The sequence below is a fragment of the Prionailurus viverrinus genome, chromosome E1 (genome assembly GCF_022837055.1).
Source record: "Prionailurus viverrinus isolate Anna chromosome E1, UM_Priviv_1.0, whole genome shotgun sequence".
Lineage (NCBI taxonomy): Eukaryota > Metazoa > Chordata > Mammalia > Carnivora > Felidae > Prionailurus > Prionailurus viverrinus.
In genome coordinates this window covers 10,233,248-10,260,792 of record NC_062574.1, presented here as the reverse complement: position 1 = coordinate 10,260,792, position 27,545 = coordinate 10,233,248, and the positions used below count along the sequence as shown (strand labels likewise).

General features: G+C 41.0%; 1 protein-coding gene across 3 annotated transcripts in view; it reads right to left on the bottom strand.

Annotated features, from left to right (window-relative positions):
- Positions 1 to 2,481: 2,481 nt before the first annotated feature.
- Positions 2,482 to 27,545, bottom strand: part of AKAP10 (A-kinase anchoring protein 10) — an 83,375-nt gene continuing 58,311 nt past the window's right edge. The window contains exons 11-16 of one of the 3 annotated variants that reach the window (XR_007146813.1): positions 26,692 to 26,801; positions 23,305 to 23,387; positions 19,549 to 19,601; positions 18,858 to 18,953; positions 8,457 to 9,647; positions 2,482 to 2,493 (exon numbers count right to left, since the gene is read on the bottom strand). Coding sequence is in view for 1 of the 3 variants with exons in the window: in XM_047832580.1 (XP_047688536.1) it covers positions 9,642 to 9,647; positions 18,858 to 18,953; positions 19,549 to 19,601; positions 23,305 to 23,387; positions 26,692 to 26,801 (348 nt within the window). In the remaining 2 variants the exon portion in view is untranslated. Of the gene's footprint in view, positions 2,494 to 8,135; positions 9,648 to 18,857; positions 18,954 to 19,548; positions 19,602 to 23,304; positions 23,388 to 26,691; positions 26,802 to 27,545 lie in introns of those variants that run through there. The other 2 variants (XR_007146814.1, XM_047832580.1) reach the window with 2 other exon arrangements.

Sequence of the window (27,545 nt, the reverse complement as noted above, 5' to 3'; positions counted from 1 at the left end):
AAAAAAAAAAAAAAATCAGGGGTGCCTGGGTGGCTCAGTCAGTTAAGCATCCGACTTTGGTTCAGGTCATGATCTCAAGGTTTGTGAGTTCGAGCCCCACACCGGGCTCTGTGCTGACAGCTCAGAGCCTGGAGCCTGTTTCAGATTCTGTGTCTCCCTCTCTCTCTGCCCCTCCCCCACTCATGCTCTCTCTCTCTCTCTCTCTCTCTCTCTCTCAAAAATAAGTAAACATTAAAAAAAATTTTTTTTAAATCACATCTGTTAATCAGCTCTCAATAGAAATGTCCTTTCTATTGTGAGCTATCAAGTTCACAGTGGTTAATATTGGTTTTCCAAAAGTCTAAATTTTGCTTGAAAACTCAAATTTTATCCTTGGCAATAAATACTGTCAGTGTTGTCTTCTCAAAGCCCTAAAGGCTTGCTTCATTCATTTTCCAGAAAATACCTTTTATGTATTAAAAAATGTTTTTTTTAATTTTTATTTTTTTAAACGTTTATTTATTTTTGAGACAAAGAGAGACAGAGCATGAAGGGGGGAGGGGCAGAGAGAGAGGGAGACACAGAATTGGAAGCAGGCTCCAGGCTCTGAGCTGTCAGCCTAGAGCCCAACGCGGGGCTCGAACTCACAGACTGCGAGATCGTGACCTGAGCTGAAGTCGGACGCTTAACCGACTGAGCCACGCAGGCGCCCCTAAAAAATGTTTTTTAAGGTTTATTTATTTTTTTGAGAGAGAGGCAGAGCATGAGTGGGGGGGGGTGGGGTAGGGGGCAGAGAGAGAGACACAGAATCTGAAACAGGCTCCAGGCTCTGAGCTGTCAGCACAGAGCCCGAGAAAATGCCTTTTAAATGCCCAAGTCTCTGGGGGCGCCTGGGTGGCTGAGTCTGTTGGGTGTCAGACTCTTGGTTTCAGCTCAGGTCATGATCTCATGGTTTGTGAGTTCGAGCCCCAGGTCAGGCTCTGAGCTGCTGACACAGAGCTTACTTGGGATTCTCCCTCTCTCTCTGCCCCTTCTCTAATCGTGTGTGTGTGTGTGTGCACATGTGCTCTCTCTTTCAAAATAAATAAATATTTGAAAAAAAAAAATAAACACCCAAGTCTGAATAACCAGCTTGTCTGGTCTTTCACATATTCCATGACCACAGCGGCCAGTTCTGCTAACAAGTCGCACGATTGCCTAAGTGCTTGTCCTGCAGGCCACGGTCATAGTCACCGTGCAGAAGTGCTTTATGCGTGCTTCCCATTTTGTCCCACATGCGATTGAAAAACATGTGTTTGAGATTTAATAAAACTAATAATTGTTTCTGCTTCGCCAAGGACATTCTTATGGGAAACTGGCTTTTTTTTTTTAAATGACAAGTCACACAGTGGTGAAGAATACAATGACCGCTGGTAGTTTAGTGTCACTGTCTAGATTCCTGCTAAGATTCCAGAAGTTTCACCATTGTTTCTGCATTATCAGTGCAAATATCCACACGGTGCAAAGGGCGATTAACGTCTTTAGTGTTATTATGATACATAATTTTGACCATGTAGACCTCCTGGAAGGGTCTCAGGACAGTCAGGCGTCTGTAAGTCAGACCTTATGAATTGCTGGATGAGTGTAAGACATCCCAACATCAACCTCTTGCCAGGAGCAGAGACCCCCTTTAGCCCCTAAGGCACAGGAAGACTTGGTTCTGAATCTGTGCACATAGGCCTGGAAGACCATTAGCTGGGCCTGATTCATTTAGAGCAAGCCCCCCACCCCCCAGCATCTCCTGAGCCATGCTCCTCGGGGTCAACCCCAGGCCTTTCCTGGGAAGAGCTTCCTCACATCTGGTGAGACAGGCCCAGAACCAACCCCCCATGACACCACATTGGATGGTGTGTGAGGATGTGCTCAGAGCAACTCAGACGGACAGGGCATCAGGGAAGGTTTCTAGAGGAGGAGGCAAGGGAGGAAGGGAGCCAGCCTTCAGAAATGAGGACTTCTTTATGTGGAGTTTAGAGAAGGGCATTTTAAGTTGTAGGCGTTGCTTGAGCAAAGGCACGGGCTCAGAGGGGTAAAAGCCCACTGAACAAAGGATAGAAAGGGGTAGGTGTGGTTTAAATTCTAGTGTGGAGCGTCCAACTTTGGCTCAGATCGTGATCTCACTGTTTGTGGGTTCGAGCCCCACATCGAGTTAGTTCTGTGCTAACAGCTCAGAACCCGAAGCCTGCTTCGGATTCTGCGTCTTCCTCGCTTTCTGCCCCTCCCCCACTTGTGCTCTCTCTCAAAAACAAATATTTAAAAGTAAAAATTAAAAGAAATAAAGTCTAGTGTTCCAAGATCTAGGCAGCTAGGTCAGTCAGTATGTTAAATGCTAATTAAGGAACTTGGGAGTTCATTACTGATATAGGTGATCTTAGATTTAAGGCAAATCCCTATTTTCCTAAGGAAAAGATGGTTAAAAATCAAGGGGTCAATCCGGATATTTAAACTTTTAGGAATGTTGATGAAAGAGTCAGATGTCTAATCATAATATCTAATTTATTTAGTTACACATGCATATTTAAAATAACATTATATACAATAATACGGTAATACAAAATATTGCTCCCCCCATTCTTACATTTCAAGTAACAATTTTATTCCAACTCTCTACATGCATCTTGGACATCAACGTCTTCGTCATATCCAGAGCCAGTGTCTTGAAGAACATATCCTTCAACTGCATCCAAGCTGTTTGAGCTGCAGCTTTTTAAAATATTTATCTGACATCGTCATTGGAAAGTTTGATCCAAGTCACCACGTGAGGGCAGTTCTTGCCCCACCCCCCACTTATCGTGTAGGCGCAGGTTTGTAATCCTTACAACGACAGTAGTCACTTATTGCTTCTGAAATTGCTCTTTGAAAGGCTGGTTTACAAAACCTAACTCTTATAATAGTGAGGGCATACCCCTCTGGGATACTTACTAGGTTTCTTCCCCCTCCCCCCCACCCCGCCCCCTTTTCACGCATCCCAATGGGAGGAATCTAGAACTGTACTTGCACCGTTTGGGATTAGGGTGGGCTAAAATGTGAGGGGAAACCAGAGGTAGAGCAGTTGACAGGAGGTGACAAAATCTAGTTATGGGTGTGACTGAAGAGTAAAATATGTTCTTGAGAACGAGGAAGGCCAAAGAACTCTGAGCTGGGTTGCTGGCTGGGTCATCATCATGGACAGTGGTTTCTTGGGGTGGGAATGATGCGGTGATGAGCCAAACACGTGGAGAAAGATAGCCAGGAGTGTTCTGGAGCTGGGCAGGTGGCAGAGATGAGAGCACAGCGTCCCCATGTGGCAATGGGGGATGTGGAACAAGGATACGGACACAGCCCTGGCCAGCAGCGGGCAGTCGTGAACCATGCCAACATGAAGTCGTGGTCCAGTTGTGGGGTTAAGGGGGAGGAGTGGCCTGCATGTGTTGGGACTGGGAAGAAACAGTATCTTGAGGAAAGAGATACGTGCAGAATGCACATGTTCTGGAGGAAGACGGAGATGATCAGGAAGTCTGTGGCTCACAAAGAGGGGTCTGCCTAGACTGCCCCGACAGATGCCCCGCTCTCTCTCCCGTAACACTCATCACATGAATTACCACTGTCTTCTAGGCTGCAAGGAGGGGTACTGCTTGTACCCCCAGTAACTGGAACAGGCATATAACGAGTCCTCAGGAAATATGTGCTGAAGGAAGAAATGGGGAGGAGGGAGGTGAAGAGGGGAAGAAAGGATGAACAAGGTACCAGTGTCCTACGGGAGGGACTTGACAACGAGGGCAGCAAGGGAGAGACAGGTCAGGAAAGTCATGGTCAAGACCTCAGAGGGCAGTCGGCATCAAGGACCTGGGGGAAGAACTGGAAGAAAATGGACCAGACAGGGATTGTGCACCTTGGGTGGGATGCCAGCTCAGGCTCAGCCCTAAGGGAGCATGTCAGGTGCACTGTCCCCAGCAGAGGCACAGCGCATGGCGGGGCAGGGGTGGGAGCTCAAGACCATGGGGGCTGAGACTAGCCTATGGCCTTACCCCCAGGGGGAGACTTGCCTCCATGGTCTCAGACCTGCCCAGTGGCTGAGACAGTGGGGTGGCGTTTGGGTGTGCTTGGCTCCGACATCTGAAAGCACTAAGAGATGCGTGTGCTTGTTTTGGCGAATCATGAGTAACAAAGACTCAAATTGCGTTTCTGCATAGCACGGGCATTTCCAATAACGGAATGAAAACACTCAGTTCCCAATTTACAGGAAAAGACTTAAAGGCAGTGACTCTCCAAAGTCAAACGTCTGGTCTCCAGAGCAGAATAGCGTCATCTAGGAATGTGTTAAAAATGCGAATCCTCAGCCCTTGCCCCAGACCTACTAAATCAGACACGGGGTTAGGCCCAGAAATCCATGTCTTTAACAAGTTCTCCGGGGGATCCTGATGCACGTGACAGTTTAACTACTGCTTTCAGGTAACGGATGGAGTGTTTTCCATTTTAAAGCCACGATCCCGTTTTCCTAGAGCATCTATGCCAGGCTTTCGTCAGCACGAAGCAACAGCAGCACAATGAGAGAAGAGCCCGTGACGATTTACAGGGGGGCAGAGCGGTGGGGAAGCGGGCAGTCTCACCGCCTGGACTCGCTTCTTCCACCTCTGAAGCCTCCGCCCCCCTCATACAAGGGCAAGTAGGCACTTACCTTACCAGCGCCTGGCACAGTGTAGGCACATTTGCTTGTGCCGGTTACTGTCATTATCGTTAAAGTCGAACTCAGAACGAGCAGACTACCTCTTGGAGTCGGCTCAGTAGGCTCTTCCAAGGCTGGGATTTTATATCACGTGCATGTGATGACTTTACACTAGCTTTTGTGTTTCTGTTTCTAAGAATTCAGTTCCCGAAACTCTGCACAGAGCCCCATGGGGCTCAGACTGATCCTTTGGCCTCTGCTAAGCCTACCCTACTTAGACTTGTTTGATGGCCTCAGACGTCAAGGTGCCCACTCCTTGTTGTCAGCCCGGTGCTCCGTGGCAGAGCGACCCCTCGTTGGGCCCCCTTCAGCCTGTGGGTGTCTTTTATGGGTTGGGGAAGCCTAGTGACTTCCTGCAGGGCTTTGTAAGGAAAGGGTGTTAAATCATAGGCTCAAAAGGCAATCTTGAGTCAAAAAATCCCAGCACACAGTATAGACGGAAGCTTCCAGCTTCTTATCACTTCCTCGGTACAATGGAAGTGGCAGGGGGCTCACAAGTTTGTTTTATTCCCCTGTCCCTGCACTGTAAATAGTGCCTGGCACTTAGTAGGCGTTAAAATGCTTCTAACTTCGCGAACATTTGCTAACAGGGGCTCTGTCATTAGAAGGAACGAAGGTTGTTTGTCAAGATGAGGAAATCTAGGGTCTGGGTGGAGCCCGCTGGGTTCTGATGAGCACACAAGACTGGGCCCGCCACTCAGAGCTACACATAGTGTGGAGGCTGGCACTGTTCGGCGAGGGCCTGTCCTCGAGGGGCATGGCGCAGAGGCCTCTTGCTGTGGTGCAGGCAGAGGCTAGCTTGGGACCATTTAGGGGTGAGCCTGAAGGCACATTCAAGATGGGGGACTCATACCTGAAGTCAAAGGAAATGCCAGGAGCTGAACTCAAACTCACTTTTTCTAGGCACCTTGCCTGCCCAACATAGGCCCCAGGGGCCCAGCTACCCCAGCCTGTGCTCACGAATAGTCCCGTAGGTGCCGCAGCGGTGCCTGGGAGCGGTGCGCTACCACTCTTCGGCAAGGGGCTTCATTATTCCAGGTGAGTTCAGACACCCTCACTGTGCCAGAGCAGGCAGTTTGGAGGGAACAGGCTGAGGATAAATTAGTTGCATAAAATTACTAAGGCAGAAATACTCACTACCCTGTGTGATAGGCAAGCAAGCAGATGAACTTCTCTCTCCCTGAGCATGAATGCCCTCCAGGCTTTTGCTCACACTGATCCGTCCAACACTCTCCGTGGCCACTCCCACCTGCCCAAGATCCATATAGTACCATACTTCTGACTCCGAACCACTCTCAACCCTGCCCAAGCAGAGACCCCGTGAAGGCCCACAGTGCTAATCTGTAAGTGGCCTCCTAGGGTGACTCTTAGTGTGGGTCTCCTAAGTTGTAAACTTGAGGGTTTTGCTGGGATTTACTCCTACTTATGGCTCCAGCCAAAGGCCAGACATCTTGCCTTGTATGTAGAAGTGGTCAGCATTGACCTGTTTTTGATAATCACTGCCCTCCCATCATTTGAAGCTTATTAGTTATGTTACCCATTGATAAAAATGCCCTCTATTTCTGGGTTTATTATAGTTGCTACAAGCGGGGATGGTGCTTATCCTTTGGAGGGATGTTGGGAAGCAAGAGGAGGCCCTGGTCCGGAAGGCCTGAGTTCTAACAGGGACTTAGACCTCCCCTTTTCCTAGGCCTGAGTAACTCCTCCCTATATAAATGAGGGAGTGTCTTTTAGCTCCATTGGTTTAGGATTCCATTTTGAGAGAATTCACAAAATGACCAAGGAGCATTTACAAAAGAAGAATGCTCCAGAATTCAGTGGTACTTTGCAAACACACTGAGGACACGATCATGAGTAATTAGAACAATCTGGCAGTACTTTAGTCAAGGTCCTTTTGGTTGCATGTAATAAAAATTCACTTCAGACTGACTTTTGAAAAGCCAAAATGCATTCTAAGGATACCTGAGGGATTAGTAGAGTTCACGGCAAAGATGGAGAACCAGATCCAGAAGCCAGCCAAGTCCTCGAGGCCACTGGGGTGGCCCCTCTGGCCCACTCGCACTCATGTTTCTGTATTTCTATTTTAAGCCTCTCTGACTGTCATGCGGTGCAGCTCATGGGTCCCCGCTTTCTAAGCGCCCCATACCAGCTGCAATCCCAGAGGGTCTCTCTCTTTCCCCTTGCAAAACTGTTAAGATAAAGAATTTTCTTGGGCCTGTTTGGGTCAGTTCAACCCTGGTCTAATCAACTGGTGTGTGGGGGAGGGAGGAAAGGGAGAAGGTCACTGTGTGCAGACATGTCAGCGTGAGTCAGGCGGGTATCCCCCAAACAGTGTCATTAGAGAGAATAACACCTGCTTCAGCAGGTGCTCAGCTAGCTGTACTGAAATAAGACAACAAAGAAGATTGTAATTTTCTGCAATCCAGAGTGACCTTCCCCTCCAAATTCTTACTGAACTAGTCACAGCTCCAGAAATGGACATTGCCTCCATTTCATAAAGCTCTACTGAATGCTGAAACCCAAGGAGAAAAAGCTGCAAAACGTTGCTCCCTGCTTTATCACTCATCACTGGACTCAGCTGACATTTGCTGTTTTCACTTTTCATCAAATCTTACAGGAGTGATTGAAGACGTGGTAAGTTACAGAAGGTACCACTGCTTTACTAACACCTCTTCTTCCTTAACGATTTGCGTTGATGTCAACAACATGATAAGGATGGGGTTCAAATGATTCCTTGAACCTATGAGAGCCTGCAGAGGCAGCATATTTTGTGGGTGCGCTGCATAGAGCCTGGAGCACACTGTGTGCTCAATGTTATATCGCATCCCATTCCAATTTTACAAGAAGTCCAAGGATCTACTTCCCATCAAATATTAACTCTGCCTAATAACTTCAGGCCACAATCTGCCTCTGTGTCCCACAGCAGGTGGGGCAGAAAAAAGTAACCAAGTCTCAAACTTGCTACTCTTCTCTGTAGAAGAATCTTACAACCAACCACTGATGTCTCTAGCTCGGAAGCACAAAATGTATACAAAGGACTATATATACTCTTAACTAAAAGCAGTAGTTTAAATTAGCCTCGAGTCTTACAGAAATTGTTATTCCAAAACATGCAGAGGCAGCAAGAGTCACCCAAAACCACATTTTATTCTATGACCTTTATATTGCTTTTCTCTTACTTAAAGGTTGAAGCAAAGTGAAAGGGTGGCAACATTGTGTTAAAAGAACAAAACGAGTTAGTCACAGCAAATACACCTAATAAAACCTCAGGTCTATGCCATTCACTCCAAACACAGGGCTTAGTCCAGGAGTGGCTCATGTCTGGGTTTTTGTAAAGCAAACAGAAATATTTGGAAGAATCAACACGTTTCAGGAGAAGAGCCACGAGTGCCCTGAAAGCAGAAAGTTGACACCATTTTAAATATAATTCATATATATATATATTTTTAAAATCAAACACAATTAAATAGAATATGGGTTAAGTACATGAATACTTCGCTTTAGAAGAATAACAGTGGTGGTACACAGTACCAAAAACTTATACACAGCCTTTCGCTTCTTCTGTCGATGAAACAGTGTGCCTCTATACAATCAAATATTGCAATGGAATAAAATCTCTATTCATTCAAGACTTTCTCAAGGACAGAGGTGATTAATAATTATATATTTATATATATATGTATATATATCTCTTTTTTTGTTTTCTTTTTTGCAAAGTCTGAGCAAAAGCAGTAACGCCTAAGAGAACGTTCCTTCCCCTCAAACAGTCACGCGCAGCGAGGAGGCGTTGGCACCGTCTGGCCAGTGGAGTGTGCTCGCCAATGGGGCGGGCCTGCTGACGGCGGCGAGGTCCGGACCCAGTAGCCGGCTGAGTGGAAGGGCAGGCAGGGGGTCGCCTACTATCCGAAAGACAGAAAGCAAAAAGGCCACCAACTGCACAGCGGAGAAGGGGGAGGCAGCCGAGGCTGGGTGCTCTTCCCGCCCCCAACCCTTGATGTCAATATTCTTAATTTACAAAAAAAAAAAAAAAAAAAAAAGAAAGAAAAAGGAAGAAACAAAACAAAAACCGCGTAGTCTGGGAACAAACATTTTGTTCAAGGTACCACAGGGGAAACGGGAGTGACTGCTACTGTACATTCCTTCCCACACGTATTCTGAAGGGAAAGTGAAGTAACCTGGAGGAGTATTCCAGAAGAGCAAGTCCTGATGCGCAAAGCAAAGGAGACTCATCTTTTTTGTTAGCAGGGGAGAGCCTGGTTTTCAGTATACTGCATTTTAGGAGCAATTAAAGTGTAAAAAGTGTATGCTGTCACCGCAGGGAAGGACAATGTCACTGAGATGACCTATCAGCTGGCTTCCTTCCAAATTAATGCCTCTGCGAATGCACAATGCCGCTGAAGGAAAACAACCCGCTAGCACCACGCTGCCTCCCCGAGCTGCCTGGCTCTCGGAGGGGCTGACTCACCTGTTGGTTTAGGAGGCCAAAGCAAAGCACTTCTGGTACCTGCTTTATGATACCTTTAGGGATGGGTTACCGCTACAGAATGGGCATCGAGTAACCGCTCTGCGCTTGTCTGCCTCCCACAGTATGTGGTCCCTGTCTATTCCAGTGGGCTAAAATTCTTTCGTAAATGGGTTATTGCCATTGGAAAGCTATTAGTTTTCTAGTAATGTAAACAATACCACTTTGTCTCTTTATGACTTTCACTGTGTGAACATCATGTGCAGCAAATGTCTACATGTCACTCTGCTTAGGATGGAAGTCTAGGATTGTCTGCCATTCTTTCTTGGGAACAACAGTGATATATTCGTGAAAAGAAATACAGTGCTTTGTCTTCATTGGCTGTGTTGAAGAATCCAACCAAAGGAAAAAAGTTCACTTATTTTTCAAAAGCAGATTTCCTTTTTCTCAGGTCTTGAGTCATAGCTGAAAAAAGAAAAAGAAAAAGAAAAAGGTAACGTACATTTCTACAGCCAGTGACATTATTACGGATTAAGAAGGGAATCAAAACCTAGTGTTTACTATATACCAGCATCCAGGACAGCCAGGATTGGACCACAGCCACTTGAGGCAGAATACTAGAACTGCCTTCATTTACATATGAATGAATGGATGGATGGAAGCTTTAAAAAGGTCAAGCAACTCACCCCAGCATTACCCAACAGGACTAGACTGGCAACCAGATTTGCTTTTATCTTTCCATTCTGGCACCAGATTATTAGAACGAAATATCTACCTTTTGACAGAGTAATTCTGCTTCTAGCAATTAACCCAACAGCATACTTGTAAGAGAGGGTAAAGACTTCTATACACAGACATTCATTAAAGTACTGTCTGTAACAGGGAAAAACCCCAAACAACTTAAATGACGATCCTTAGAGGATTCACTAAATCAGGAGAGCCATAATACAGAATACTCCAACACCTTCAGAAAGAGAAAAAGAACTCTGACCTCGCCTCCTAAGACCAAGATCTTGAGGCTGAGACCCCTGTACTCACAGCTCTGGGGAGGGAACAAACATCCCGGGGAGACAAGGTCTTGGGGACAGATACACATGAAATAACTCAGTAATGCCGTGAGGTAGTTCACGTTACATTCCCAAGTACGTTTCATAGACACGCGCAGAGTAGGCGATTCCGAGCACAGAGGCATCAACATAGGCTAGAGAGAGGCTGGGCACTCCTTCGTGGAAGCAGCTCACATTCATATAATCATAGAATGAGAATCAGAAAGAGATCTTATGAGACTGTCTTGTCCAATTTTTCTGATCTACTGATGAGGAAATGGGGACTGGAAAGGAAAGCGACTTGCAGAAGGTCCCACATGTTCACTAAAAGTGGACTGAAGAAGTTCTGTTGGCCCAGCACTTTCTCCATACCAATACACTGCTGATCCCTAAAGGACACACAGGATGGTCATCTTAGCCAGCCAAAGAGAAGGCTAGCGAGCTTAAAAAACAAAATATAGCAAAATAGACGTAATATTTTAAAAATGAAAAGCACACGGTAATAAAATCTGAACATACAACTCAAATAAAAAGCCCCAATTTTAAACACCTGCTTTCTAAAATGGTGTTGAAAAGAACATTTTCACGTTGTCAAACATTTGATCATCAACGATGATGGGGAATCACAACTTCATACACCTTTATCTTGCTCTTTGCTATTTTGGGTTTGACTGAGCCAGTGGAGATAGACAAAAATTACCACCCTTACACAGAAAAAAGGATGGAATCTGCCACAGTGAACAGAGCTTTGGTGTGAAATGGCTCAGTGTGAAGTTCAAAATTAAACCAACCTCTGGTAATGACAGTGCTTGGAGTAAAAAGTTGGCAAGGAAAGGGTGATGCTGGACCTAAATTTAAATTCAAGCCCTCCAAACTACTGTGGGTTATACGGGGTGTCATCTGAACGTATTTGATTCTGATTCCTGATTTTTGCTAACATAAATAATAGAGGAGTCATTTAATGCCTTCATAATGAACACGAGCAGATATTCTCCTCTCGCATTAAGTCTCTGTGATCAACTCAAGTTAGGGAAAGTAAAACTGTTGAAAAAACTGGGAATGTTTGGCTTGAGGAGAGGACTGGGGGGTACGCTATGTGGCTGCCTTCAACTTTCTAATGGTTACTTGCATGGTTTCTCACGGGTACTACTAGAACTAGCTGGAGAAGCTACTGAGAAACAGTATTAGCTTGTGGCAAGTCAGAATTTCCTAACCATTACAGCTGCGGGCCTCCAGACAGAGATGGAGAGTTGATCACACTCATTCAATTCACGCCTTCCTAAAATAGCAGTTAAAAAAAGAAAAAGAAAAAGAAAAAGAAACAAAAATTCACACAAGTGGGGAAAGTGAGAGAAGAGGCAGAACAAACTTGCAGAAGCTGGAAGCAAATGTATGAGTGGTAAATGACTTAGCTGGTCCAAAAGACTCAATCCTAAAAGGAAAGTGGAAAAAGTGGAGAAGCAACCTGATTTACAAGGCAGAATCCCTCAAAGTCCAGGAATTGGTGGCACCAGTATGTCTCATAAAGGGAATGGGGGCTGGGTGCAAACACAAGGATTTCTAAAAAGCCTGTTTTGGAAGTTAGTAATCTACAGTTATTCTGCAATTCTGCTCAACCAGCCCCTGCCCCGAAACCAATCTCAGCAGAAAAATCTGAGATTTCTTCTCTAAGCAGAGTAAGACAGAGGGTCTCTGGGCTGACCTACACCAAACACGACCAAGTACAAGGATTCTGTCCTGAAAAGAGGGGGATTAAGGAGAGGTATAAATAAGAATAATGAGACTTCCCTAGCTTTTTCCCACTTGCCTCCTTGGTAGCCTGGCCTTCATCCTCCAGGCTGGAGACTGCTAGTGTTTTCTCTGGAAATATGATCAGCCCAAGAAGAAAACTTAAATTAAAAAAAAATCTGCCATCAGAGTTTCCCAAGGAGATACCTGGCTAGTATATATTTCACTTTTTAAAAGGCTGCCAAATTGTTTTTCAAAGTGGCTATAGCAGTTTGCATTTCCACCAGTAATATGGTAGGGTTCAAACTGCTCTACATCCTTCACCTGTCAGTCTATTTTAGCCATTCCATTACGTCTGTAGTTGTGTACCATTGTGACTTTAATTTGCATTGCTCTTATGACTAAACATGTCGAGCACATCTGCATGCGAATATCTGCCATCTGTATATCTTCTCTGGTGGAATGTCTGTTTATCTTTTGCCCATTTAAAAAATACCAGATTGTCGGGCTTATTATCGAGTTTAAGGGTTCTTTATATATTGTGGATACAACCCCTTTCTCAGACAGTTGTTTTGCAAATATCACTTCCCAGTCTGTAACCTGCCTTTTCATTTTCTTTACAGTGTCTTTTGACAAGTACAAGTTTCTACTTTTGATAAAGATCAATTTAACGCTTTTTCTCCTTTATGGCTCATGCTTAGTTATGATCTAAGGAATCTTTGCCTAACCCCAAATCACAAAGATTTTCTCCTACGAGTTTTACTTTTAGCTCTGACATTTAGGTCTATGATCCATTTTGAGCTGATTCTGTATATGCTATGAGGAACAAGGTTCGCTCCCCACCCTACCCCCACATAGATATATATATGTAACTGTAAACTGTAAACTAAAAAGACCATCTTTTTACCATTGGATTAGCTTGCACATATGTCAAAAGTCAATTGACTTCATGTATTTGGGTTTACTTCTGCACTCTCTACATGTTCCAACAATCTATATGTCTACCCTTATGCTAATATCACTCTGTCTTAATCATGCAGCTTTACAGTAAATGTGTCTAGGCAGTGTTAGTCTTCCAATTTGTCTCCCTCCCCACCACGTTTCTTGTTGTTGTTGCTATTCTAGTTACTTTAAATCTCCCAATAAATTTTAAAATCATCTTGTCAATTTCTACAAAAAAGCCTGCTGGGATATTTACTGTGATTGTACTGAATCTATCAGTAGTCTTGGATAATCTTGTACAGAATGGAGAGTATAGTCAATATTGTATTACATATTTGAAAACTGCTAAGAGAGCAGACCTTAAAAGTTCCCATCACAAGAAAAAAAAAAAATCTGTTAACTATGTATGCTGATGATGTTAACTGGACTTATTGTGATCATTTTGCAATGTACACAAATATTGAATCACTATGTTGTACACCTGAAAAGAATATAATGTTATATGTCAGTTATACCTCAACCACCACCATCACTATCCCGGGTTGAAAAAGCACCTTTAAAAAAATTTTTTTTTTAATTTATTTAAATCCAAGTTAGTTAATATTTAGTGTAATAATGGTTTCAGGAGAATTTAGTGATTCATCATGTATACACAACACCATGCTCATCCCAACAAGTGCCCTCCTTAATGTCCATCACCCATCTAACCCATCCCCCCTAGAAATGGCTCCTTAACAACACTGAGTCTTTTGATTCACAAACATGATTTGTTTTTATTTAAATCTTTAATTCTGCTCAGTTATAGTTTATAATGTACAAATATTATACATATTTCATTAAATATATTCCTAAGAATTTCATGTTTTGGGATGCTACTGTAGATTGTATCGTTTTTTAAATTTCGATTTCCAACTGTTAATTGCTAGTATATAGAAATGTACTTCATTTTTGTATATTAACCTTATATCCTTTAGCACTGCTAACCTTAGTTCTAATAGCTTTTTTGTAGATTCCTTCAGATACTACCATCCAACAGTCCTTTCTGTGATAATGGAAATGTTCTGTATTGTGCATACATGGCTAGTCACTACCATACTGGATAAAGTAGCCTTAGGAATTTCTATGTAAGTGATGAGGTCTTCTGCAAAGAAAACCAGTTTTACTCCTTCCTTTACAATCTATAGGTCTTTTCTTCTTTGCCTTTTTGCGTTGGCTAGGACTTCCAGTGCAAGTGTCCTTGCCTTTTTCCTAGAATCATGGAGTCTTTCCCCATTAAAAATGACGTTAACTGTCAGTTTTACCAGGTTTAGGGCGTTCTGTTCTGTTCCTAGTTTTCTGAGAGTTTTGTCATCAATGGCTGAATTTTGTCAAATTCTTTTCCTGCATCTATTAAAATGATCATATGCTTTTCTTTTTATGATGAGTAACAGCAACTGGTTTTCAAATATCAAAGCAAACCTGCTTTCCTGGGATAACTCCACGTGTCATGGTGTTCTACTCTTTTTATATATTGATGATTGGTTTCCTTGTATTTTTGTCAAGGATTTTGTATGTATGTTCATGAGAGATACTAGCCTGTAGTTTTTTTTCCTTGTAATGTCTTTGTCTAGTGTCAAGGTAATGCTAGCCTCATAGACTATGTTGGGAAATATTACCTCTTCTTCAATTTTCTGGAACTTTGTCTAGAATCAGTATTATTTCTGTTTTATTTTTTGGGCTTGGGGTTTTCTTTGTGGGAAGGAAATTCAATTTCTCTCCTCTACCCTCCAATTTTATTGCTATGATGGACATAATACTGTTTAAGTTTAAAGTACATAACATGACAATTTGATATATATAGTGGTTACTACATCTATCACCTCATATAAATAGCTTTAAAAAAATAGTAAGAATACTTAAGAACTACTCTATTAGCAACGTTCAAGAAAATAATACAATTATTGTTAACTATAGTCACCATGTTGTACATTAGCTCTCCAGAACGAATCGATCTTGTAACTCGAAGTTTGTACCCTCTGACCAACATCTCCTCATTTCCCCTACCCCCTCCAGCCCAAGTCCCTGGCAACTACCATTTTTGCTGTTTCAAGGAGTTTGACTTTTTCAGATTCCACATACAAGTGAAATCACACAATATTTGTCTTTCTATAGGTCTGACTTATTTCACTTAGTAAAATGTCCTCAAGGTCCCTCCATGTCATCACAAATGGCAGGATTTCATTCTTTTTTTAAAAAATGTTTTACTTATTTTTGAGACAGACAGTAACAGAGCACGAGCAGGGGAGGGGCAGAGAGAGAGGAAGACACAGAATCCGAAGCAGGCTCCAGGCTCTGAGCTGTCAGCACAGAGCCTGACACAGGGCTTGAACCCACAAACCACGAGATCATGACCTGAGCCGAGGTCGGACGCTTAACCGACTGAGCCACCCAAGCGCCCTGGCAGGATTTCATTCTTTTTGATCCATTCAACCATAAATGAACACTTAGGTTACTTCCATGTAACACATTTAGGATTCTTGCATAGGATTCTAAATATGCAATGAACATGGGGTGCAGATATCTTTTTGAGGTAATAATTTCATTTTCTTCAAATATATACTCAGAAGTGGTATCGCTAGATCTATACGATAGTTCTAATTTTAGTTCTTTGAGGGACCTACATACTGTTTCCCATAATGGCTGTACCAATTTACGTTTCCACCAATAGTGCACAAGGATTCCTTTCTCCTACATCCTCGTTAACATTTGTTACTGCTTGTCTTTTTGCTAACGGTCATTCTAACAGGTGTGAGGTGATATCTTACTGTGGTTATGATTTGTGCTTCCCTAATGATTAGTGACATTAAGCACCTTTTCATGTATCTTTTGGCCTATCTTTCCAGGTCCTTTGCCCATTTTTTAATTTGAAAACAATTTTTTTGTCTGCTGAGTTCCTCATATTTTATACATATGTACATATATATAATGTATCAATATGATAATATCATAACTATAAATATATTTAAGTCCTCAAATTCAATTTAATAGATACAGCATTATTCAGATTACCATTTCTTACTGAGTTTTGGTAATTTATATATTTCAAGGAATTTCTCCATCTCATTCAAGCTGTTGAACTTATTAGCATAAAGTTGTTCATAATAGTTCACTAATATCATTTTAATAACTTTAGGATCTGTAGCGATGTCCCCTTTCAATCTTTGTATTGGTGATTCATGTCTAATCTTTTTTCCCCCCCTCAATTAGATAAAAAAAAAAAAGGTTTATCAATTTAATCGATCTTTTTAAAGAGCCAGCTTTTAGGGGCGCCTGAGTGGCTCAGTCAGTTAAGCGTCTGACTTCGGCTCAGGTCATGATCTCACGGTCTGTGAGTTCGAGCCCCACATCGGGCCCTGTGCTGACAGCTCAGAGCCTGGAGCCTGCTTTGGATTCTGTGTCTCCCTCTCTCTCTGACCCTCCCCTGTTCATGCTCTGTCTCTCTCTGTCTCAAAAATAAATAAACATTAAAAAATAAATAAATAAAGAGCCAGCTTTTGACTTTATTATCTGCCTGTATTCTATGTAATTGATAATCACTTTTTATTTTATTATTTCCTTCTTTCTTTGGGTTTAATTTACTCATTTTTTTTAGTTTCAGGTAGAAGACTGAGACTCTTGTCTAATATAAACATTTAATGCTATAAATTTCCTTTTAAGAACTGTGTTAGCAGTATCTCACAAATACTATGCTGTATTTTCATTTTAATTCAGTCCAAAATATTTTTAACCTCTATTTTGATTTCTTCTTTGACTAATAGGTAACTTAGAAGTATGTTACCTAATTCCCAAATATTTGGGGAATTTTCCACATATCTTTCTCTGACTTCTTGTTTAATTCCTTTGTGAGGAGAAAACAGATTGTAGGATTTCAATCTTTCAAAATGTACTGAAACTTGTTTTATGGCCCAGAATATGGTATATCTCAGTCAATGTTCTATATGTAGGCCAAAATAATGTGTATTCTGCGCTGCGAGATGCATTATTTTCTACAAGTCACTTAGGTCAAGTTGGTTGACATTGTTATTCGAGTCTTCTAAACACTGTTCTATTACTGAGACAGGGCTGTTGAAATCTCCAAGAGTCATTATGGATCTGTGTATTTTTCCTTGTAGTTCTACCAGCTTTTGCTTTATGTGTTTTCAAGCTCTGTTGTTAGATGCATACACATTTAGGATTCTTTTTTTTTAACGTTTTTTATTTTTTGAGAGACATAGACCAAGCACAAGCTGGGGGGGTACAGAGAGAGGAGACACAGAATCCAAGGCAGGCTCCAGGCTCCAAGCTGTCAGCACAGAGCCCGACACAGGGCTCGAACTCACAAACTGCAAGATCATGACCTCAGCCAAAGTCAGACGCTTAACCGACTAAGCCACCCAGGTGCCCCCACATTTAGGACTCTTGACGTCTTCTTAATCAACTGACCTTTTTATCATGTAAAATGTACTTTGTGCCTGGTAATATTCCTTGTTTTGAAGTTTACTCTGACTTGTAGTAATATGGGCAGTCCAAATTACTTTTATTAATGCCTGCATGGTATATATCTTTTCCATCCTGTTTTTACTTTAAGTCTTTATGTTTAAAGCAGGCTTCTTACAGATAGCATCTGCCATTATCTAATCAATCTCCGATTTAACTATTTATTAATTTTTTTTTTGATTTAACTATTTAGACCATTTACATTTGCTATGACCACTAATAGGATTTCACTTAAACCTACTATTTTGCTATTTGTCTTCTATTTGTCCCATGGATTCTTTCTTTCCTTTTCCCCTTTTTCTTGAGTTCTTTTATATCAGTAATTTTCTGGGTATGGTTTCTATAGATTATGTTTTTCTTCTGATTGTGGGTCAAGTTTTTCTGCTTCCTTGCATACCTAGTAATGCAGTGGATGGCAGACATTGTTATATTTATACTGTTGAGTACTGAATTTTACTGTGTTCCTTTAAAGCGGGCTGGCCTTTGTCCTGTCATGCAGTTGTTATTTACAGAGCAGTTTGATCCTTTCAAAGGTTGCTCTTCAGTTTGGTTAAGGGGCTTTACTCTAGAGCTTTTGGTTTTATTTTTAAAGATTATTCATCTATTTTGAGAGAGAAAGAGAGCTTTCATGTGCGCACAAAAGAGGGGTAGAAAGAGAGGCGGAGAGAGAGAATCCCAAGCAGGCTCCGTGTTGTCAGTACAAAACCCAATGCAGGCTCGAACCCACAAACCATGAGATCATGACCAGAGCCTAAAATCAAGGGTCAGTGCTTAAACAACTGAGCCCACCCAGGTGCCCCATACTCTAGGGTTAATTTAGCTCCAGCAGTAAGGCATAATGTTTCTGAGGAACTACCCAATGCCCTGTACATTACAAGACCTTGGTTAGTAGGGGTGGGACCTATTCCTAACCCATGTTTCAGGAATTAATTTCTGTTATTTTTTCCATGGCCATGGGCATTTTCACCCAATATATGTATAGATCAGTATTTGGCCAAGCCCTTCAAGGGACCTCTCATAAAGAGAGAAACTCTGGAGCTTTCTTTCTGTGAAGCTCCTTTTCTGGTATTCTTCTCTATGACTTCTAGCCAATTTAGGTTATCCAAACTTTGATTTCTAACTCCTTAATTCAGCAACACTATGAACTCTATTAAGGTCTCCCCTCCCTGCACTTTGGAAACTGCTTCTGGGCAGTGAGCTACAGATCACTTCCATGTTACCCTTATTACAAGAATTACAGACCTCTACTGCCTTTTGTCCAATATCTGGAACTAGTTGTTTCACTTAGTTTGTTTTCTAGTTGTTCATGATGAGAGGGCAGTTTCTATAGCAGCTAATCCTTCAAAGGCAGAAGCAGAATCTCCCTTATGCCCTTTTTTAATATCTGGAATTTAATTCTTTCCAGTTTTTATACAAGCTAGATCAGAACACATGTCATTCTTACCTTTGTAGACCTCTCTAAGGGCTGATCATATTGTGCCTGTTGCATAACATCACTGACTATCATTTTAGCAATCTTCCAAGCTAGCTCTTCTTGGGCCTAAAACAACAACAACAAATCATTTCAAACTGTTGATAATGGTTATTCATTAGAAAAGTTAAGACTTACAGTATCAGTGCTCTAAACACAACTGTATGTGATAGGACCTGGGCCACCCTCTGGCTATGCTACATTAACAAGCTATTTGTTCACTGTCTTCTAGGGTGAGCTACTGGGTACCCAACATCATGACTATTTTCATGTTAGATGATCAAAACATTTTTCTTTTTCCACTCACATCTCTCAATGTACTTAACAAGTCAAAAAGCAAGCCTCCTCTTCTGCAAACAGAAGTGAGGAAAGAAACATTTGAGCTTTTTGTTTCTATGGATGCCTGATGGTTGATGGAAATTTGGAGGTATGTCTATTTCTCAGTGGCTAGAGTCTCTGAACTAAAAGATCCTGCACTGACCCCACAAGGCAACTGTTAGATACTAAAAAGGGCCCACCCTTTCTTGTTACCTCCTGGATAAGGGAGCAATGATGTGCCATGTTGCTTAAACGTGGGAACTAAGGAAAGAGAAAACCTGAAACTTTACTTAGACAAAGTGCCACTTATAAACAGGAATTTCTTTACACTGAAAGTAGAATTTACCTCATCAGTATTTCCTTGCACCCATTTCTTCATAGCTTGTGAGAACATGGATCCTAGTAAATAAAACCAAAATTGAATGTATATTTCATGCACAATTTTACATTAAAAAGGTGCTCTTATTCAAAAGCTATTTCCAGAAATGGATATTCTTTTTTTGTACAATCTCATCTAAAACATTAAGGAATATTACCGTTAATCAAAATTGATTATCTCCATTAACAAGTATTTAACTTGCAAAAGACTTTTGAAAGTCTGTTTCAGAGTTCTGGACTTTTATTCTATTCTCCTCACTTAATAAAAGAAAAGTATTATCGGGGCACCTGTGTGGTTCAGTCAGTTAAGCGTCCAACTTTGGCCCAGGTCATGATCTCATGGTTCACGAATTCAAGCCCCAGGTCGGGTTCTGTGCTAAGAGCTCAGAGCCTGAAGCCTGTTTCAGATTCTGTGTCCCAGAATTCTGTGTCTCTCCCTGCCCTTTCCCTGCTCATGATCTGTCTCTCTCTCAAAAATAAAAACATTAAAAGAAAAAAAAGAAACTATTCTCTAGTGTTAGATTTTCAGCTAATATTAAGTGAACAAAAGAAAACCATGACTAGGATTTGGCCTTAGATAAGAGTCTAGCGGTACATCAGGAGGTATCAATCTACTTGTTATATATCCAAATTTTTTAGACCAGCTCCTATACAAAAGGGCTTCCAGTAAAAATTACACTGCCACATGCTCAATCTCTGGTGTGTATAAATTGGCTGATTAACAGCAGAGTTTTAAATGGCCATGCTCTGTCCAGGCCACAGCACACCTCAACCCCCCAGGAGATACACACAAGCCTATCTTCGTATAGGTAGGTACTCAGGTGCTGAGGAATCACCAAGACATAGACTAGCCACTTTTTCCATTAATGAAATACATAGCTTATCCTTTCTTTAACACAAATAAGATCCTTTCCAACTCGGCCTTAAATCAAGCAGTTGGTAGATTATTTCTTAGGCAAGGTACTGATTAAGTCAACGACTAGATTAGAACTATATATAGCATTCATGAAAAGTGCAAAACCTGCATCCTTTCCCTTGATAATTTTTAGTATTAGCTAAAAGTCTGAAGACTGGTCTAGGTAAACTTTATGGCCAACCAGTCAATAAAGCCACATTACACACTCGGCCTAAAGTCTCAAATGGCTGTTGAATTGCCCAGTGCACTGCTCTCTCTCAGGCTAACCCAAAGAGCCACACTGTGACAGTCTCCTACATGTTTAACACCCTCTCTCCTTTTCAATGCACACAAATTTGGCTCCTTTCTGTGCCTCCCCTCCCCTTTTAACACGGAACTTCTCCAGGACCCCATTTCCAGCCTTCTTTTCTCCTTTGACAGATTTTCTCTGGGGCATCTCATCCCCTCCTGTGGCCTTAACTTCCTTCAAAATGCAAATAACCAAAAAACCTGACCTTGGGCATTAAAATTCATGGACTTAGAAATTGTCCTACGGTATCTCACAATTAACATGTTCCAAATTGAACTTGTCTGTTCTCTACCTACTCTTTTTTTTTTTTTTTTAAAGTTTATTCATTTATTTTGAGAGAGAGAGGGAGAGTGTGCAAGCAGGAAAGGGGCAGAGAGAGAGAGAGAATCACAAGCAGGCTCTGCACTGTCAGTCCTGAGCCTGATGCAGGGCTTGATCTCCTGAACTGTGAGATCGTGATCTGAGCCACAATCAAGAGTCTTGATTTCTTGCTACCTGAGGACAGTGTAGAGCCCTTGCTGGCCAATACCCCACAGAGGCTGTCTAATACTTCCTCTACTCCAAAGCTACCAGTCACTTCTTCTTTGTACTCATTTTTTACCAATAAAATACACTATTAGACTCTAAGTTTCTTAATGGCAGGATCTGTATGTTCTAACCTGCCCCGTGAATAAGAGTGCACAGAGGCACTACAAAATTATTTACTGAATGAACTGTGCAGACTTCTTTCCATCTTTGTACTTTTCCTGACTGTGTACCTCAGGCTTCTCTGGCAAATTAGGAAATAAAATCAATTATTTAAATAAACTGATAGGGTAAAATAGGTTAACAGGCCCTTTTTGGGTCTAAATGATTTCAACAACTGTTGCATTTTTTGCTTACTCTGTCAATGTATATCTGACCCAGAAGTAGATTGTTCACCAACACCAAGAGCATTCCTTACTCAAGTAGTAGTTGAATTAAAAAATAAATATAATACAGGCACCTGGCTGGGCTCAGTTGCTGGAGCATGTGACTCTCGATCTTGGGGTTAGGAGTTTGAGCTCTACGTTGGGGGTAGAGTTTACTTAAAAATAAATAAATAAATAAATAAATAAATAAATAAATGGAATGCAATCCTATTAAATTCAATAGGAAGATTAATAATAGCTCTTAATTTTAAACACATTTCTCAAAATGGGAGATTTTCTTCTTTTTTTAAAGTTTATTTTGAGAGAGAGAGAATGTGGGAGGGGCAAAGAGAAAGAGGGAGGGGGAGAGGGAGGGGGAGAGAGAGAGAGGGAGAGGGACAGAGACAGAGAGAGAGAAAGAGAGAGAATCCCAAGCAGGCTCCACAGTACCAGCGCGGAGCTCGATGTGGGGCTCAAACTCATGAACTGTGAGGACACGATCTGAGCCGAGACCAAGAGTCAGACACTCAACCGAGACATCCAGGTGCCCCTGGAACACTTTCTTCTTACAAATTAGTGTCTTTTACTCAAGACAATACTGTCAATCCAATCACACTGAAAAATTTCTAGATCCCAAGTGAATGGATCCACATTGGTTTTTATTTTTATTTTTATTTTTATTTTTGGGACAGAGAAAGACAGAGCATGAACGGGGGAGGGGCAGAGAGAGAGGGAGACACAGCATCGGAAACAGGCTCCGGGCTCCGAGCCATCAGCCCAGAGCCTGACGCGGGGCTCGAACTCACAAGGCTGCGAGATCGTGACCTGGCTGAAGTCGGACGCTTAACCGACTGCGCCACCCAGGCGCCCCCACATTGGTTTTTAAAATCTTCCTTGTAAACCAACTGTTTGGAAGCTGAAATCAGTCACAAATAATGTACTGGTCAAAAAAGATTTGTGTTTAACTCTTGCAACTAAATGAGCACTCTCCAGGTGATTTTAAATGAAGGACTTGAATTTCAACCTCTTCATATTTTTCACATATATATCATGTATTTGAAATTTCAGCAAATTAGAGGAAATTTAATGAATTAAAGGGTCTTGAGATAAACCTCAAATCCAACCTGGACTGGGTATTCACCATTTTTGTTTTTTAAGTTTATTTATTTTGAGAGAGAGTGTGTGAGCGAGTTGGGGATGAGCAGAGAGAGAGAGAGAGAGAGAGAGAGAGAGAGAGGGAGGGAATCCCAGACTCCGCACTGTCAGCACAGAGCCTGATGTAGGGCCTGAACCCAAGAACCATGAGATCATGACCTGAGCCGAAGTCAGACTGACAAAGCCACCCAGGCACTCTGGGTATTCACTATTTTAAATAAAAAAGTGACAAATATTTTTTCATGCAGATGTGCTTTCTGGAATGGTAAAGCAAATTCAATACCTTTCATTCAGAGACTGTACAGACATGTGATTACACAAAGCCCTTGTGCTCAGCTGTGACTACAAACACAAGGTGAGAGAGAAGGCAATTATTTCATAAAATAAACTGTTTAAATCTTAAATGATCCTTCACTTACAGTCACTGACTAATGTGAGCAAAGGCTCAACAGGGAGTATGAAAACACCACAAACCTTTTGATTTCTTTACATCAGGCTCAGGCTCAGATTCTCGGATGAATTGCCCCAAGTCACTTACTCTTCCAAATGTCATCTTCCTAAATAAGTACAAAAAGAAAAATATGATTTCTAATGATCAATACCAAATTAAGGAAAGAAAAATTCCACTCTTAAGCATCTCATTTAAATGTAGGAAGCTAAAAATACTGTGTCATGTTATTCAAAGCAAGGTTTATTATTTTATTTTATTTTATTTTTATTTTTTTAAGCAAGGCTTATTTTAAATAGAACCGTCCCCTAAAGAAAGCAAAATAATCTTTAATTCAATGCAATTCCATTCAAAATCCCAGAAAGGTTTATGAAACATGATGGGTGAACAGGTAGCTCACAATTCTAAAATTCACATGGAAGACAAAAGGCATAAAAATAGCCAAGATAATTTTGTAAAGGAGATAAAAAGGTAGGAACCTGTCTTAGATCAAAATGTGTATTACAGAGCTAGAGTCTATAGAGCTAGAGTCATTATATATTACATATAGTCATTATATATGCTATAAAGCTACAATAATATCAAGCAAACTTGAAAGGCAAAGAACACAGTGAAAGACCTTATTTAACAGATTACTAATCAATAATGAATATTCAAAAACATAAAGAATTCCAACAAGTAACTAAGAAAGACAGAAAAATGTAAAAAGGAGACGAACAGTCACTTCACAGGAAGAGAAACCTGAACGACCAACAAACATGCCAAAAGCAACTTAATCTCAGGGGCAATAATCCAGATTGGTAAAAAATCAAACATCTGATGTTATTTAGTGTCAATAAAGATATGGGGGAAATGAGTATCTTCCTTAACGGGGGGTAAGAATGCAAAACATATAGCTACTCTTAAAGGGAAGCTGGTTAACGGGCGCCTGGGTGGCTCAGTCATCAAGCATCTGACTTCAGCTCAGGTCATGACCCCATGGTTTGTGAGCTCGAGCCCCATTTTGGGTGAGCAATGCTTCTCTCTCTCTCTCCTTCTCTCTGAGGGACTCTCTCTCTCTCTCTCTCTCTCTCTCTCTCTCTCTCTCTGTGTGCCCCTTGCTCACTCATGCCCTCTCTCTCTCAATAAAATAAAGAAAATAAAGGTAAACTGGTTAAGATCTATTAAAATTTAAAATCTGCCTCTTGGTACAAGGAAGTATATAAAAGTAATTATTTGCCATTCTGTGCGTAACAGTGAAAAATTGCAAACAATTTGAATATTCATCAATACCCAAAGGGCCAAACAGTGGCCACAGTTATGAGCTATAATTAAGATTTTATATGGAACACTACAAATAGTCAAAATGAGGTAAATCTGTACATACTACTATAGAAAAGTCTCCAAAACTCACTGGACTGAAAGCACAAGGTACCAAATACAGTGTAATATCGATTACATAAAAATAAGCAAGCAAAAATACATACTATAATGTCACAGTGATTATCCTGAATAGGAAGGGGAGAGAATAAGCTCTGGTTTGTGATCAAAGGGGACATCAGCCTTATCTACACATTTAATTTTTATAGGAGATTAATGTATCTGTAATTAAAAGAAGAAAAAGAAACTGTGACGCCCATGTATTATTTCACTCGGGCCATGGTGGGTCTTATTTTAGGGTTATCCTTCCCAGTAAGTTGTCACTTCACATGTGCTTGCAATACACCAACAGACAGAAATATGTCTGCCTTGAGAAACACTTCAGGAAGATGCCAAAACCATAAGACTAAAAAACAACACTGAAAACTATCTTTAAAGATGAAGAAAAGTTGGGGGGCGCCTGGGTGGCTCAGTCAGTTAAGCGTCCAACTTCGGCTCAGGTCATGATCTCATGGTTCATGAGTTTGAGCCCTGTGTTGGGCTCTGTGCAGAGCCTGGGGCCTGCTTTGGATTCTGTGTCTCCCTCTCTCTCTGACCCTCCCCCATTCATCCTCTGTGTGTGTGTGTCTCTCTCTCTCTCAAAAATAAATGTTTTTAAAAACTAAAAAAAAATTTTTTAAAGATGAAGAAAAGTCATTATTTCTCTATTTCTGACCCATTTTATATATTATCTGTTAAAATACATTTATTTTACACACACAGCAAAAAACTACAGAAGTAAAACATCTTGCAATTGACAGACTGCTTTAAGTCAGGTTTTAAGTAAATGAACTAACAACGATTCCTTAAGAATAAATATAATCTTTGGGAATTAAATCATTTAGGCTTATTGTCCACCATTTCCTAAAAGAAGAGATAAAGATCACCATATTGACGCAGCTAAAGCATGCTTTCTGAAGACAATGTGGTCCCATAGCTTTAATTTACTTCAAAGTACATCCCACGACTCCCTGGTCTCCCAAATATCACTGTTACTTTCTGATAAACTCAATTAAACATGTTGAAATCCCTTTTTATGGCATTGCCGGGACTGGGGTTGGGTCTGAGTAGGGTAATCAAGACTACACAGGTTTATAGGTTAATCAAGCCATCTTTAGAGAGGAGGAAGTGATTTTGTGATCTGATCTGTGGTAAAGGTCAGCAAGTGGTACATGCTAGGAATTGATGTCTTTTTGTTACAGGATAAATTAAACATCCAATTCTTAATTAAATACAAAGAAATAATTTTATTCCATTTTCAAGTATTAGTTACACAGTATTAGTCACTGTACTTTACTTTTGCTTTTAAGACAGACTTTGAAATAGCTAACATACAGACCAAATGAAACACGGAAGAGATACAGCCTAAAACCTGTCAGATAAACATGATACTCATCAACCTTGTACAGCATGGTGGAATGATGACGGTAATGACATTTATGGAGTGTTTACTAGATATTAGGCAAGGTTTTAAATGCTTTTTGTGTATTACCTCATTTAATCCCCTGAACAACCCAATGAAGCAGTAATATTAATCTCAATTTAGAAATGAAAAAACTGAGACACCAAGAGGTTAAGTAGTTTTCCAATAAGTGGCTGAGCCAAGATAAAAACCCAGGAAGTCACTCCTGAGCCTTCACTCTTAACCATGGTCTACTGCATACTCTATATAAGTAAGTGCTGGCTATATAATAGATGAGAAACAATTTTTAAATCTTAATTGTTTTTAATGTTTATTTATTTTTGAGACAAAGAGAGATAGAACATGAGTAGGGGAGGGACAGAGAGAGAGGGAGACACAGAATCCGAAGCAGGCTCCAGGCTCTGAGCTGTCAGCACAAAACCTGATGTGGGGCTTGAACTCATGAACTGCGAGATCATGACCTGAGCCCGTGTCAGACGTTTAACCGACTGAGCCACCCGGTACCCCCCAAATTTTTAAATTTTAAATTGAAAAATAAAAGAGACAAAACTCCATAAACTTGTAAACATTTTAGACACTCAGTCAAGCTTACCCTGCATATGTCCGCTGATACAAAGATTCTGGATCCAAACTGGCAGCATCCACAATGATCGCTTCATCAAAATTTTTCAGAATTTTAACACTGGCTTTTTTCATACTGGACTACAACAGAAATTGTAAAATCAGCAGTATATTATTTGGGAATCGAACAATCCTGGGTTTGAGATAGGAAAGATTTGTACAAAATCTTCAGTAATTGAAATACACATAATTTTCACTCAACCCCATCATGACTGAGATGCGAAACAGTAATGATTCTGAAATGTAACCTCGAAATATAACTGCAGGAGGAAGCACAATATTAAAGTGTACGACCCAAGCTTTTAATGCCAAATCTGTTTGTTTTCCTGGTGATCTGACAAATGTGCTGTCTTTACAGGCATTGTGTTCCCAAGGGTGCAAGACACCCATCCATCCAGGTATATATAGCTTAGCTAACTTTTTACAAAATAAACACGCATACTTTTGATCTTCAGTGAGGCCAAGAGAAGCTGAAGAAAACTTTCTAAAATGACCAGCTAGAAGAGTGTAGTAAGTTCTCCTCCAGCATGTTATCTCCCACTCCTCATCCCACGAAAAAGCAAGTCAGAATTGTTATTTCTATAAAATACCAGAGCCACGTGTTTTCTCAGTTATTCTACTTCTAAAAATTCAATTACAGACAGACTCAGCTTAACAAAATGACTAATATGCAAGATTATTATTCACTGTAGCATTGTTTAAAGTAACGAAAGGCAGGAACGTGTTTAAAATCTGTGACTAAGGTACAGGTTAATACCCATGACTCACGTATAGGTTAATATCCATGGTTAAGGTATAGGAACAGATGCTTACAGAACACACTCC